Genomic DNA, 14,875 nt, shown 5'->3' with positions numbered 1-14,875 from the left:
AACTCTCTTACTTATAGTATAATTCTTTTTTCCTGTGTTCTGAATCTTCCTGTTCTGATCTTGGGATTTTTATCATGTTTGACATTTAGCATAAACTAAAAAGAGGAAAGCTTATTAGGATGTGAGACTAGAAATGCAGGCAGGGACTAGATCATTAAGGACCTGAGGGCTAAAACAAGAAGTTTGAGTTTTGAACCAAAAGTTATAGAAACTATTGATGTGTTATAGAAAGGAGTGTCATGAACTAAATGTTCATTTTGTTCTGTATTTTAGAAAGGTTTCTCAAGCAGCAGTATGAGTAATGAATTGGGCAAGGGTGTATTATTAAAGGCAGAGAAATCTATCAAAAGGCTAATATTATAATCTGACTTAGAGTAAAGAGAGCCCCACTAAAGCTTGTTTCGGACTTGGTGACTGAGAAGATATGGAGAATGGGTGGGAAGAAAGTATCAAAGATGATTACTAGGTTTCTGAGTTAGATGATAGGATTGATTAATTCATTAATTCAAGCAATATTTACTGTGAGCCTGTTTGGTTTAGTCATTATTCTATATGTTGGAATAGAAGAGTAAAACAAGATGAAGTCCAACCCTCTGGACTCCCACTTCAACTAGGGAGCTAAGCAACAGGCAAGTGTGTGTATAAATTATGTATCCATAATTTTTCTCTGATTTTTCAATTCTATAAAGAAAAAATGAAGCACAGTAAGATATTAGAGAGTTAGAGAGTTACTGGGGCCAGGAGAATGACTATTTGGTATTTTAGTTAGTGTGGTCAGGGAAGGCCTCTCTGAGAGGGTAACATCTGAGCCAAGATCTGAATGAATTAAGGTTTAGAGCTTTCTAAGCAGAGTGAACACTACATGCAAACACCATGAATTAAAAGTGAGTTTAGTGGTTTTAAGGAGTAGAAAAGATGAGTTTGGATGGAGCAAAGTAAGGTGGGATGAGGTCAGAGAGGTAAGAAGGGAACTGATAACATTGGGTTCACACACCGTATGAAGAGTTAGGATTGTGTTTTTAGTGTAATGGGAAACCATTGGAGAATTTTGGTCTGGAGAGTGGCATGATATAATTCACACTATAAAAAAATTACTCTGGCAGCTGATGTGGTCATGGGGCTCTTCACTGAGAGAGGCATACAGTAAGAGGAACAAATTTGGGGAAAAATATGTATATTGAGTTGGAAGTGCTCGTGGGACATCTAATTTCTATTGGATAAATTCAACAGGCAATTGGATATGTAAGCCCAGAAGAGAGGTTTCGTGAGTCAGCATATGTGGTTATTGAAACCATGGTTTGGATGAAGTCATTAAAGTTGGTGTTTACAGTAAAAAAAGAGCAAGGCGTTGTCTTGGTAACATCACGATTTATTCTACACACAAGAAACAAATGGGTGATGGAGATACAATCAGTTCTGCTGTTACATAATATGTTCATTTCTTTTTCTTTTTTAAAAAGATTTTTAATTTATTTTTTATTTTTAGAGAGAAGGGAAGGGAGAGAGAAAGAGAAGGAGGGAAACATCAATGTGCGGTTGCCTCTTGCACACCCCCTACTGGGTACCTGGCCCTGACCCAGGCATGTGCCCTGACTGGGAATTGAACTAAGTGTCCTTTTGGTTCACAGGCCAGCACTCAATCCACTGAGCCACACCGGCCAGGGCATATGTGCATTTCTAAAAGTTGTCACACTAAGAGATTAGCTCTAGAGGACTACATGTGTTCAAATTCTGCCTCCGCACTTCCTAGTTTGGTGACTTCGGAAAATTGTTTACATTCTCCATCACTTAGTTTTCATAACTGTCTGATGGGGTTTACAATAATGCCTACCTTGTAGGGTTTTTAAAAGAATTATGTGGCTTAATGCAATAAAGTTCTTAGACTTGTGCTTGGTGCATAGAAAGGATTTAATAAATGCTGCTATTAGTTTTACTCTTTAAGACATGCAAAGCGCTGAATAAGGTGCCTTGTTGATAATCAACATTTTTTAAATGGTAACTGGTTTCCTTAGCGACACAAACTGGATTGATTCTGTGGTTAGGACCACTCATGAAAAAAGTAACTTAGGATAGACAACTAAATATTTCCTTGCTGTTTTTATTGGTACCAAATATCTAACTTTAACCTCAAATTTGCAATTTTGTGATATTCAGGCTCAGGCCTAAGTTAATGTTAAAAAGTCTGTCCTCAGATGAAGGGCTTTCTTTCTTTTCCCTCTTCTCCCCACTCCCTTCATCTGTGCCTTCAGTCCTTAAGAGGTACTCTTTATTCTCCCTTCTAGCAACATCTGCTCAAGCATTTGCTAAACATATTCACACTAAGATTTGAAAACTTAAAACTAGAATAATAATTAAATTTTACCTCCAGTACCTACTCTGGTGGCTACTTAAATATTCCCCACTGTGAGATTTCTGTGGGGGAACAATAGCCCTGCTGTGATTGCTGAGGCTTCTTAAGGGAGGTGCGGGGTGGCCTGGAGAATTCAGTGGCTATGAGGCAGCACGGTGGGGCCAAGACTGCAGACTTTGAAGTCAGGCCGATAGGGCTCAAAGCTATTTCTATTATTTATCAGCTATGTGACCTTGATCAAGTTATTTAATATCTCTGGGCCTGATTTTTTTTTATCTGTAAAATGTGTATAGACTTTAAGTATAAACTTGACACCATGAGATATTATAATCCCACTTTTGTTTATGGATATCACACAAAAGAAACAACGTGAATGATACAATAAACCTGAAAATTCCATTTTCAGCAAAACTAGGGGACTGATATAATCTGCAGACTCCCAAAACATGCTGAGAAAAGCAGATGCCTTATGGAGTAAAGTGAACAGGAAGATGTCAGAAAGCACCAGCAAAATCACATTTCCTAAAGTGGGAAGCACACCCTGAAGAACTTAACCTTTTTTTAGCCTTCGAATAAAACAGGTGCCACAGAATCTTGGGAGGACAGAAGCTTCCCAGAAGAATGTACAAGAAAGAAGCACAGATAATAGCTAAGTGGCTCACTGGGGACCTATTTCAGAAAATGCAAAAATCTGGCTTGAGGTGAAGGATTCATTCTTAAGTGTATACCAATGGGAGCAGATATAAGAGAAGGACAGTTAGGAGTGTGAGCGGGGCTGGCTGTAGAAGTTCCCCTGGACTAGGTCTGGTTCAGAGGAGGAGATGGAGCTATATTAGGGAGTCATTTGAGTAGGAAACTGTTAATGCAGAAACAGAGTCTTTGGGTTTTGAGACTTGGAAGGCATGGCCCTTCGTCTTCTCTCCCCAGCATCCTTTTAGAAATGTCCGGGCTATGAAATACTGAATACAAGCAGTTGGCACACATCTATAGAAAGATGCAACAAGGTAAATGTAGGTAAAGGCAGAAAAAATGAGAATATGCACATAAAAAATCGCCTCTATGAATGAAGATCATAAAACAAAATATAAGAACTCAAAAAAAGGAAAAGATGGCAGGACATTAAAAGGATATGAATTGTGAGCTTGTAGAACTCAGAAAAGAATTCATAGGTAAAAAAACTTTTTATAAAGCAAGATGAAATTGGAATGAGCCCAAAGAGATTAGACATTGTAGGAAGCAGAAAAGATAGAACTGAGAAAAATCAAATAAGTGGAACTGAAGATAAAGAATATATTTTAAAATATTACAGCAAAATTATAGATATGGAAGATAGCAGTGGAGATTCAACATACTCATAAGAGAATTGTTTTAAGAAAACCAAAGCTATAAAATAGATCAAATACTCAAGGATACAGCTCATGAAAACTTTATTGAAGTAAAAAAACAACAACAAAACTTCAATCTGTACAACAAATGGGCATCCTACGTGCCTGGAAACATCCAAAATGGTCAGAATGAAGCCATAGCCAAATACAATCACTGCATTTCACAGGTAAAGAACAGCTCTTTGGGGTATGGTGGGGGAAAAAAATCAAGTCACTTAAGAGGAGAAAAAAAGTTGATTTCTGACTTTTATAACATGCAACACCTAATGATGTAGAACCTTATCCACAAGAAATTCAAAGAAATAAAGTCTCAGCAAAGAATTTTTATCTAATTAAACTTAAGGTATGATGTTACCAACAAACAATTCTAAAAAGTGAAACACTCAGACAATGTTCCCATAAACTCTTCTTGAGGAAACTAATAGAGGATAAACTTCAGCAAAGAGGAAATGACTGCGAAAACAACTGCAAAACCTGGCTCTCTTTATCAGAAGAAAGTGTGAGAACAGAACAGAGTGCAAACGCCATGTGCACTCACAGTGAACGAATGGTACAACCACCAAAAAGAGGTGGCGGGGAGGGAAAAAAGACAGGGTGTAGATTGAGTTTGCCGATTAGCACGTATGTAGAATTAAATAATATTATCCAATAAAAATACTGTAAGGATATTTAGTAGTATAAAGGCAAATACTAAGAAAGATAATTCTGTTGATTGATATTAGATGGTGAGGGAGAAGGAGAAAGGGAAAAAAGGAAAAAGAAACGTTTTCAGGAAAGAAGTAAGAGATACGTCCAGACACAGAGGGCTAGGGACATTGTATTCGTTTATAATTTTAAAGGTAACCCTTATAATAAAAATACAAACCTTTCTAAATCTCAAAGGAGCTACATAAAAAAAAGCAAAAGAAACAAAAAATTAATGGGAAAACAAAGTAAAATGACTTAATTTTACTTGGATTTAATTTTGATATTCAAATAAAAAAATTTCAGATTAGATCACAAAATAAATCGAAATCTTCCTTTTTTACCTAAAACACAGTGTTTCCAAGCAGGTGACAATAAAAGCATGGGCAAAGGTGTATCATACCAACGCAAATGAAAAGAAAGGGAGGAAAGGGGGCTTAGTCTTAATACCAGATAAGGTAGAAATTATACGAAAACCACATATAGAAGTTCTTTTATAATATAAAAAGGTACAATACCAAATCAATAAATGAATATTATGGCTACATATGCATAACATTAATAAATATACCAATATTCTATATGCATCAATATTCATAAAGCTAAGACCACATGAGGTAAAAGGCCAAATGTATGGGTGGTAGAGACTTTCTTTGCCTCTTGTTCATGACACATTAATGGTATAAAAGTAAATGAGGATGTACAGTATAGAAATAAAAAAGCAGTGAGGTTCAGCTAACTAGTATTAAATTCTGTACCCTGAAACGGCTTTGCAAGTGTTTATCCAACACTATTGAAAACTGACCATTTATAATGATGTGTCAAAAATAGAAAGTGCGGATTAAATACTGTTCTCTTATCACAGTGCGATTAAGTTAGAATTTAGTAATAAAACCAGAAAACAACAAACCCTTCTAGCTGGAAATTAAAATTCTTTTTATTAAATAATTTGGGTAAGTGTAAAAATACAAGCAAAATTTGCATAGTTTCTAGAATAACAACAATAATGAAAATACCACATGAAAATACCAAAAAATATCAAATGCTATAGGATACATCTAAAGCAATACTCAGAAAATTTATAGCTTTGATGCCATAAGTATTTATCTTCAGAAATTAGAAAAAGAGTAAAGTAAGCCAAAAGAAAATAGGATAAGATAATTAATATAAATGCATACATTAATTAATGGCATAGAAAACAAACAAAAAAACCTAGAAAGGATAACAGTCTTTTGAAATGATCAATAATGATATTGACTTAACAAAAGAACAAAAATAGCAAAATATTCAACATTGGAAAATTATAAGAGAATCACAGAAATAGGAAAACAAAAGGAATTGTAAGGGAATGTTACATGAAGATATTTGGGTAATACATTTGAAACTCTAGAAGAAAGCTATTACTTCACAGAAAAATATAAATTTCTAAAATTAATTCAAGATGCAGTTGAAAATTAGAATAAATCAATTAAAATTAAAGAGATTATGAAAGGAAAGAGCTATCAATGAAAAAGCCAATATGACAAGTTTGGTTTGCATTTGAGTTGTATCCAACTCATGAGAAAAATAAAAGATAATTGTAAAAGTATTTAAACTTCTATACTACAGAAAACAATTAAACTTTAATATTATAGTCTGATAAAGATAGTGCAGTAAGAGTAAAACCACAGACCAGTCTTCAAGAATTAAAAATCTTTGCACTCAAAACCTATATAATTTTATTAACAAATGTCTTCTCAATACATTTAATAAATAAATAAATAAATAACAAAAAAAAGAGAATGATAGCAAATGTAACAAAATGTTAACATTTAAGCCAGATGCTACATATAGAGATTATATATTTTACTGTATGTTTGAAATATTTCCCATTTTATTTCAAAAACTCACCATATCTTTGACTATCACAGAAACTCCCAGTGTGCTCATATAAAATATTTGGCAATGTTATAAAAAGAGTCTATTATAATACCAAAATGTAATATACAACCATCAAGTAGATTTTTAGAAATTCATGGATGGTTCAATAATGGGATATTTATTGAACAGTAAATTGAATAATATATATATACACTATTAAACTACATATATAGTATATATATGTATATATGTATACTGTATGTGTGCGTGTATTCTAAAGTTTTCAAATAATACTCTTCCCCAAAGTATTTCCTTTTAAAATGAATCTAAATTTTGAGGTGATAGATAGCAAGGGTTATCGTTTAATGCAAAAAGAGGTTTTCTTTGGATAAGGAGCAGCCGCTGATATCATACTGTGTAAGTGTGATCTTCCCTTTGTGTAAAAATAGCCTATCTTGCATCATAGAGTGATGATTTTCGCATGTTTATGATTAGATATTCTTCAAGCCTTGTGATTTCCACGGTAGCAGTGTTTGTTCTGTAGTTTACTCCTTACACTGGGATATGTGCACCCTCAGAGGCAGGCAGCGCTGGGCATGAGTACACAAAATCACAGACTAAATATGGTAGGTGTTTCAGGAGTGCAAATATTGGGATGAGAGTAGTTAACTGGTTTAGGTGGTAATTTGTTTTATATTAAAATAAACATAGCCAAATTATGGAGTAAAATCAAAATTTTTCATAAAGTACAATTCTAAACATACTAGAAGTCAAAGCTACTTTTTTGTGTGTGTTTTTATGGGGCCTCTTTAAAATATTCCCCTAAATTCCTGGAGAAGCATGTAAATCTAAATTGCTGTTAGGAATATTTTGGTGGAAAAGTTTGAGAGGTACTTTCATACAATATCTTAGATATTGATTTTTTGTATTGTGTATACAAACAATTATATCATTTAAAACTATTATTAAATTACAACTACTTTATAAACAAATGATAAATAAATAAATGATGATGTTTCTAACCTTAAAACATTTGTGTATTTTATAAATCATTCTAATGAGAAAACGCTTTAACTGTATTGCTAGATTATGCAAGAGCGAAATTCAGTAATTATTTCGTTGTTGTACACAGTTGTCAGGCTTGGGTGTGACATCTGCCATGATGTTTGCTGTTCATAACAAATTATCTAATAGTTTCTAATTTTCTATAAAAGGAAAACTAAGGTGATATATATAATGTTCCTGGCTAGTCTTTAAAACTCTTTATTTTTCCTTACTTATCATAGTTATATGAATTAATAATTCTTTGACATTTCCTGTTGAAAATTATTATACAATATATGTACAAAGATAAGGATGGGAAAGTTATAACCCAAAGGATAATAAAGATCATATGGCTGCAAAGCTACGCTACAGTTTTAAGAAAGGATTTATCATTCTTTACAAGTGGTATTTAATTTTATAGGCCTCTAGAGATAAATATTATATCTGATTAGATTCTGGTGGGGCAAATTCATTCATTCAAAAATTATCAACTATTTGCAAGGTGGGTATGGTAGATATTCACTAATGAATCAGATGTAGAATCTGTCTTACCAGAGTTTGTAACTGGGTAAGGGAGGTAAGCAATATATAATTAGTAACATTAGAGTAAAAAATAAACCTGAAAAGTTAATAATTATATAAAATCCATATTATAAATCATCTATATTACATAATAAATATTGAAAAAAGTCTACATATTATGCAAAAATTACTTGTTCACTTGATATCACTGGATAAGTTCGCTTGTCCAGGAGATATCAAGGTGACTGAATACTTTATGTGTGACATACACTTATGGTATTAGGCGTAGGGAGAACTCTTATGTGATTTGTAAATTCCCAGATGGTTAGAAAGGAATGCAGCTTGAAAAATTATAGTTTTTAAACTACAGTTTAATTTATAAAATGGTTTCTACACTACAAATTTCTTTCTGTATATCCCTAGTTTCTCTTTAACATAGAAGTCATCACATGTTAAGCTCTAAATTAAAGAAGTAAATGACATCTGGGAATCTTTGAATATATATATTGATTGGTGTAACAAATAAGATTCCTAATTGGGAAAATGAGAGAACATTTATTTACTAATTAAATTTCAGGCGCAGGAATACTGGGTTGTGTGTGTGCATGTGTATGTGGGTGTGCATTTTTTAAATTATGGAGTATAACTTTCGACTTTCCCTCTCTGTGTCTTTCATTACCTGGAAACTAGTTATTGACAGAAGATGCTTATTTTAGGGATTGCTATTGACACAGACAAGGAAGATTTTCTCATACTCAAACATTTATATGAACACATGAATGCATAAGAGTAAGATTCTTTCTTTCTTTCTCTTTCTCTCTCTCTTTTTAATTTTCAGGCATAGATATTCTTCATCAACTAGGCCTTGGAGGCAAAGATGTAAGACACTCATCATCACTGACTGCTGTATCATCATCATCTACACCATTACCTCAGGGGGTCCATTTAACAGAATCAGGTGTCATTTTAACAAATGATGCTTATATGGAATCACCTCTCATGAAAATTTTACCAGTCAACTTAGGACATCCATTTACAATATTAATTGGGTTACAGTCACATAGAGCGAACAATGCATTTCTCTTCAGCATTAGAAATAAAAATAGACTGCAGTTAGGAGTTCAATTATTACCTAGAAAATTAGTGGTACACCTTGGACGAAAGCAGTCTATATTTTTCAACTACAGTTTTCATGATGAGCGATGGCACTCCTTTGCCATCACTATTGGAAAGCAAGTTATCTCAATGTTTGTTGAGTGTGGAAAGAAATATTTTAGCAGAGAGACTCTTCCAGAAGTTCAGACATTTGATTCCAACAGTGTGTTTACCTTAGGAAGTATGAATAATAATTCTGTGCGTTTTGAAGGGATAGTATGTCAGTTGGATATTATTCCTACTACCGAAGCATCTGCAGACTATTGCAGACAGGTGAAACGGCAGTGTCGCCCTGGGACAAGCCTTTTGCGTACAACTATTGCACCAGCTAAGGTACCAGGAAATTCTCCCTTACCTAAACAATTTGGTGAAAAAGTACTGTCACAGGACACACTTACCAAAGGTGAAAACATCCCAAGTATCATCAACAATGAATCTGCCGTAGCACATAATCAACAAGAACACGGGATATCAAGATCTCAGTTAACTTCTCTTCATTCAGGGAATGTGTCTGCTGTGGATCTTGGGAGCCGTGGGATTCAGGACAAGGAAATCATCACTGACGAACATACTCAGATGCATTCAAGCCTGTCAAGGACCCATCATCTCCTCAGTGAGGCAAGAACAAATAGCAAGGAGAAATTCAGCTCTCTCTTAAATGTGTCCAGCAATACCACACAACATAATGATGGAGTAACTGGTACCTCACTGTTTAAGAAGATATCATCTATTCTTCCACACAGAAAACAAGGTACAGCTACTAATCTCAAAAACGCTCTCGCAGCAAATCTACACACTAACGAACTCATGGAACTGCAACAGATTTTAAACGCAACCTTGTACAGAGCGACAGACGAGCCACCTGTGGATAATCACCTTGATCTAAGGAAGGAAGGTGAAATCGCTCCTGATGCTACTTATCCCATTGAAAATAACTATGAAAGTGAGCTTTATGACTATTATTATTATTATGAGGATCTTAATACAATGATCGAAATGGAGAATCTGAGAGGGCCCAAAGGGGACACTGGACCTCCCGTAAGTTGTTGTTTTTTAAATGTCTTAATGCACTAAGTTACCATATGTTTCAAAAAGAATTCTCTAGATTGAACAGCACAGAACAGATCAGATCTGTCTCAGAAAAGTGTCTTGGCTACAGTGATTGAATTTATGGTTGTGATAATACATCCAACAGGATTGCAACCCTGGCTCAAATAGTGTGCTTTTCTTTTTGGTTTATATTGGCAGACTGAAAAGGTTACTTAACTCTGGTAAAGTGGTGAGTAAGCTATATGTTTTTCTTGTTCAGTTGAAATTCAACCAGGGATTCAACTGCTAAGTATAGATCAGCCTTTTTCATTAAAAAAAACCCCATAAGCTTAATGCATAGTCATGTGAGGAGAAGGATGTAAAAATTATGGTAGACTAAAAAAATATCCCTTTAGTATCTTTTTAGCACAATAGTATCAAATGCACTAAAATAGAGTGAAAAATTTATTTAAGATACACATAATTTTGTAGTGAATCATTGATGGGGAAAAAGCAACCCCCTATGTTATCATTCTAAATAAAATATTTTAATTTCTATGAAGCACTCTCAGTAACATATTTCACTTAACCTTTAATGATATAGTCAGTTTGCACTTATGGATTAATAGAAGCTCCATCTACCTCAGAAAAAAACATCTGTCAGCCCATCAGTCCTGTCAATGGAAAATCCAGCCAAGTCACTCGTTTAATAATATATAAAGAAAGCTATGAGATAATAGACTGATTTTTTGAGCTCTGAAATTCTATTGTTGTGTAGGTGCAATTAAAGATGACCATTTGAAGAATGTTTAAGTAACTTAAAACTCATGTAAATATATTTAAAATCATAACATGAGAAACATTGTTTTTGCCTTTTATATCTGTACCTTAATCTTAATGTCTTTAGAAATTAATTTTTTAATTTCAAGAAAACCAAAATATATCTCAAAGTATATTTTGATGAAAATAAAATTTAAGTCATTGGTTTAGTTCCAGAAACCACAGAATGTAGAATGGGAGATGATGCCACTTACTTAGCTTATGTTTCCTTGTGGTTATTACTTGAAGTGATTTATTATGTATTGAGCAACTGGTATTAGAATGAATGCTTAAAGGTTTTAAAATAAAACCTGAAGAAAATATTATTATAGAGACATAAACTCTTTTTATTTATTTTTGAATAAATTATTTTATTGTTGTTCAAGTACAGTTGTCTGCATTTACCTCCCACCACTCCCTCCACCCCAGCCATCCCCACCGCCCTCTTCTGATTCTACCCCATTGGTTTTGTCTGTGTGTCCTTTATACATGTTCCTGAAAGCCCTTCCCCTTCTTCCCCCCATTACTTCCTCCCACCTCCCCTCTGGTTACTTTCAGATTGTTCTTAATTTCAATGTTTCTGGTTATATTTTGCTTGCTTGTTTATTTTGTTGATTAGGTTCCACTTAAAGGTGAGATCATATGGTATTTGTCTTTCACCACCTGGCAGAAATAAACTCTTTTTTAGCTATGACAATTAATTACCAACATAATAATAATCAAACTGAGCTACTGAGTAGGTCATATGAAACAAATGGTTACGGAAACAATTCTTCAGAACAAGTCAGTGTGATAAGATGAACATTAATCTCTTCTTTAAAACCAAAAATAGTCATTTCAACATTGGTAGGTAAAGCAATAAGTTTCAACTGATATGTGTTTAGTCTCTACTATGAATAAAACAGAAACACAGAGCCTGTAGAGAACAATCACTGCACAGAAGGAGCTTACATTTCAATAGTGGGGCTGTAAGAAGTACATGTATAACTATATCTCATGGTAATATAAGATAAATGCTGCTGAGAGATACAAACTAAATACACAGTGTACATATGTTCAAAGGTAAGAAAAATATTTTTTGAAGGGATCTCTAAAAAAGATCACTTAAGGCTGAGCTGTTAGGATAGGTTCTTATGGACAAAGTTAGTTATAACCTAGGACCCAAAGAATGGATATGATTTTGGTAGGTGAAAGGAACTTGCATATTTTTTATATAGGAAAAATAACATGATAACTATCATTTACTGAGTGTTTACCTTGTGGCAGACACTCTGCCATACCCTTTCCATTTATTATCTTATTTTAAAAGAACTTTGTAAGGTTGGTATTATTATTCTTTTTTTTTCAGCTGAATAAACTAAAAGCTAGAGAAAGTTAATATACTTGCCCATAACCACATTACTGATAGATGATAGAACCAAGATTTAGTGCCAGGTTTTCTGCCTCTAAAGCTCAAACTCTTTCACAATGTTAGGCTGAATAATATTAAACAAATATAAGACCCAACCTAGATGTCAGGTTGTGGAGAGCCTTAATTGTCAGAGTGATAATTCTAACTCCATTTTCTCAATGCGAGTTTTGTAGGTTTCTAAGCAGGCATATTAATAGGAGATTCAGTGTGATAGCAGTGCCCAGACAGGAAGTTCCTGTCATCTTGTTGTTCTAAGACTAGGACATTAGGATGACAGCAGTGAAAATGCAAAAGAAAGGGAGGATTCAAGATATATTTTAAAGGAAGGGTTGGTAGAACTAGTAAATTGATTGGACTTAGGGACCAAGTTAAAAAAGAGAGAGAGAATCAGAGACAACTCAAGTTTTAACCCTGTGGATTGAGAGAATTGTGATAATTCTAAAAACAATAATTAAGAAAGGAAGTTGATTTTAGGAAAAGAAACTAAGTTAAAACATTAAGTTCTGCTGACAATTCAGTTAGCTGTTGGAAAAGTTGAAGAAACTCAAGTATAAAGAGAGGTCATCATAGGAGATATATATTTTGGGGTCTTCCCATCAATATTGTAGTTGAAGGTATAAGGTTGGATAACTTCAAGGAAAGGAGTTTGACTAAAGGCCAGGATCCAAATCATGAGGAATATTTGATTTGGGGTTACAGGAGGGAAAAAAGCAGAAATGTGAAATACTAGTCAGACGGGAAAGAAGAATGTAGTGTACCATACCAAAGGCCAAAGAAGAGAGATTTGAGAAGAAATTGATCAGCGATGCAGAAAGTTACAGAGAAGTCAAAGAGGATGAGGACTGAGAAAAGGTGGAGGAAATCCTTTGGGTCTTTTGATGGGAAAGTCATTGTTCAGCTTTGAGAACCCTACTTCAGCATAGTGTAGATTTTAGGGAGCTCAGGAGAGATTGAATGCGGATAAAATGAGGAGCTTTGTGGGGATTGCTCTGCTATTTCTCGGAGTGGATGCTACTGTCTGAAGTCTGAGGGCAGCCAATTTCCTGCTCATAGGTGACTGTTTTTCCCTCTGTCCCTATGCAGTTATTTCATCGTCTTTGAAGTTCATTACATCTATTAGATTCTGTGTCAGTTTTTCTCTGGTAGCCTAGATCTGAAGATTGTTTTTATTTTATTATAGAAAAGTCTCCCCTTATATTTTCAAGCATTTTCCCACTTTTTAATGTTCTTTAGACACACTGATCTACTTATGTTGCATGTCCTTTGTGTTCAAAGTATTTACAGATATCTGTAGCCTGATTGCTCTTTTCTATTTCATTTTGTGTAAATTCAGTTATCCTACATCCATATAGCTTTATTGATTTTTCAGTTGTATTTCACCAGTTTTTATTGCTTCTGACATGGCTTCCATCTGCAATGGTTTCTTTTTTGCTCTTTTGTATCTTTCTTTAACTCTTTTGGTTCATTTCATTACCTTGGTTGTTATTTTTATCTCTTATAACTTTTCTTTGAGCTCTCTTTTTATAGAAAATTGGCATTTTGAAATTCTTTGAATCTATAGTGAATTATATGACTGAACCTTTTCTCTGTTGCATAGAGCAATTAATTCCTCTTGTAAATGTTTTTACTCTACTTTTATGTTTCTACCCTCATGCTTCCCCCTCTCCTCAATACCTATGCATAGGTCCTTTTTTGGCTTCTTCCTAGTTATTACTCAATTTTTAAATAAAGATGACTCTATCTAGGCCACTATTTGTTTTAGAACAGTATAGGTATAGGCAAAAAGAAGTAACGTGGAGTGGTACAGAGATTCAAATTTAGGTTGCTGCCTTAAACATCATCTTATCATATTTATTTTGCCCTCTCCTGAGACACATCTCTCCTCTCATGTCATGTACAATTTGTTGTGAAGCCCTTTGTATCAAAGGCTCTCTGGTAAGTGATATGAGGATTCCTATTCTTGTCTTTTATCCCCTAGAAATCTCCTCAGGTTAGCAGATTTGGTTAGATAGCTTAAAAATGATAGGTTCTTCCTCTTCAGCTCAACCTTCCTTCCTTTTGACTATTTGGACCTGGGTCTTTACTGGGTCATGAATTATATCTCCTGTGGCTTTCACCTTTCTTTAAACCTCATCACTGTAGTCAAAGGATTGTTTGAATGAACTTTTAAAACGGATAAACATTTAGGTATCTGTAGCCTGTCCAAGGTTTGAGAAGGTTTTGTTTTGTTTTGTTTTGTTTTGTTTTGGGTCATCTCTCAACATCTTTTCTTACAGCAGAGTTTCTCTGTATTTGGAAGATAACCTTCATGTTTTGTGGTTTGTGGTTGTGGTTCTTTTCTCATTTCATTCGAGATGATGTTTTCATCTTTTGATAATTTTTGTTGTTTTCAGTGGGTTTTGAGGGATGGAGGGTGGTTTAAAAATGTTTTTTTACATAAATTCTCTAGTGATCTTTTTAAAAACATGAATCAGATCATGTCATTTATGTGCCTTAACTTTTCAGTGGCAGAAAAATAAAGCACTTAGAATAAATCAGAAACTCTCTATCATGCCCTGTGAATCAGATGTGTTCTGGACCCTGCTTGTCTCAGCAACCACATCGTGTTCTACTTTT

At 34.1% G+C, this 14,875-nt stretch overlaps 1 protein-coding gene across 1 annotated transcript in view; it reads left to right on the top strand.

Moving 5' to 3' along the window:
* The first annotated feature begins 8,624 nt into the window (after positions 1–8,624).
* The window catches only part of COL24A1 (collagen type XXIV alpha 1 chain), a 307,987-nt gene continuing 301,736 nt past the window's right edge, over positions 8,625–14,875 (top strand). Inside the window, exons 1-2 of the mRNA XM_024565351.4 lie at positions 8,625–8,634; positions 8,684–10,038. Coding sequence (XP_024421119.2) covers positions 8,625–8,634; positions 8,684–10,038 — 1,365 coding nt within the window. The remainder of the gene's footprint in view (positions 8,635–8,683; positions 10,039–14,875) is intronic.

Source organism: Desmodus rotundus, chromosome 3 (genome assembly GCF_022682495.2).
Source record: "Desmodus rotundus isolate HL8 chromosome 3, HLdesRot8A.1, whole genome shotgun sequence".
Taxonomy (NCBI): Eukaryota; Metazoa; Chordata; class Mammalia; order Chiroptera; family Phyllostomidae; genus Desmodus; species Desmodus rotundus.
The sequence above is the reverse complement of the archived record's forward strand: the minus strand, read 5'-3'. Positions and strand labels throughout refer to the sequence as shown.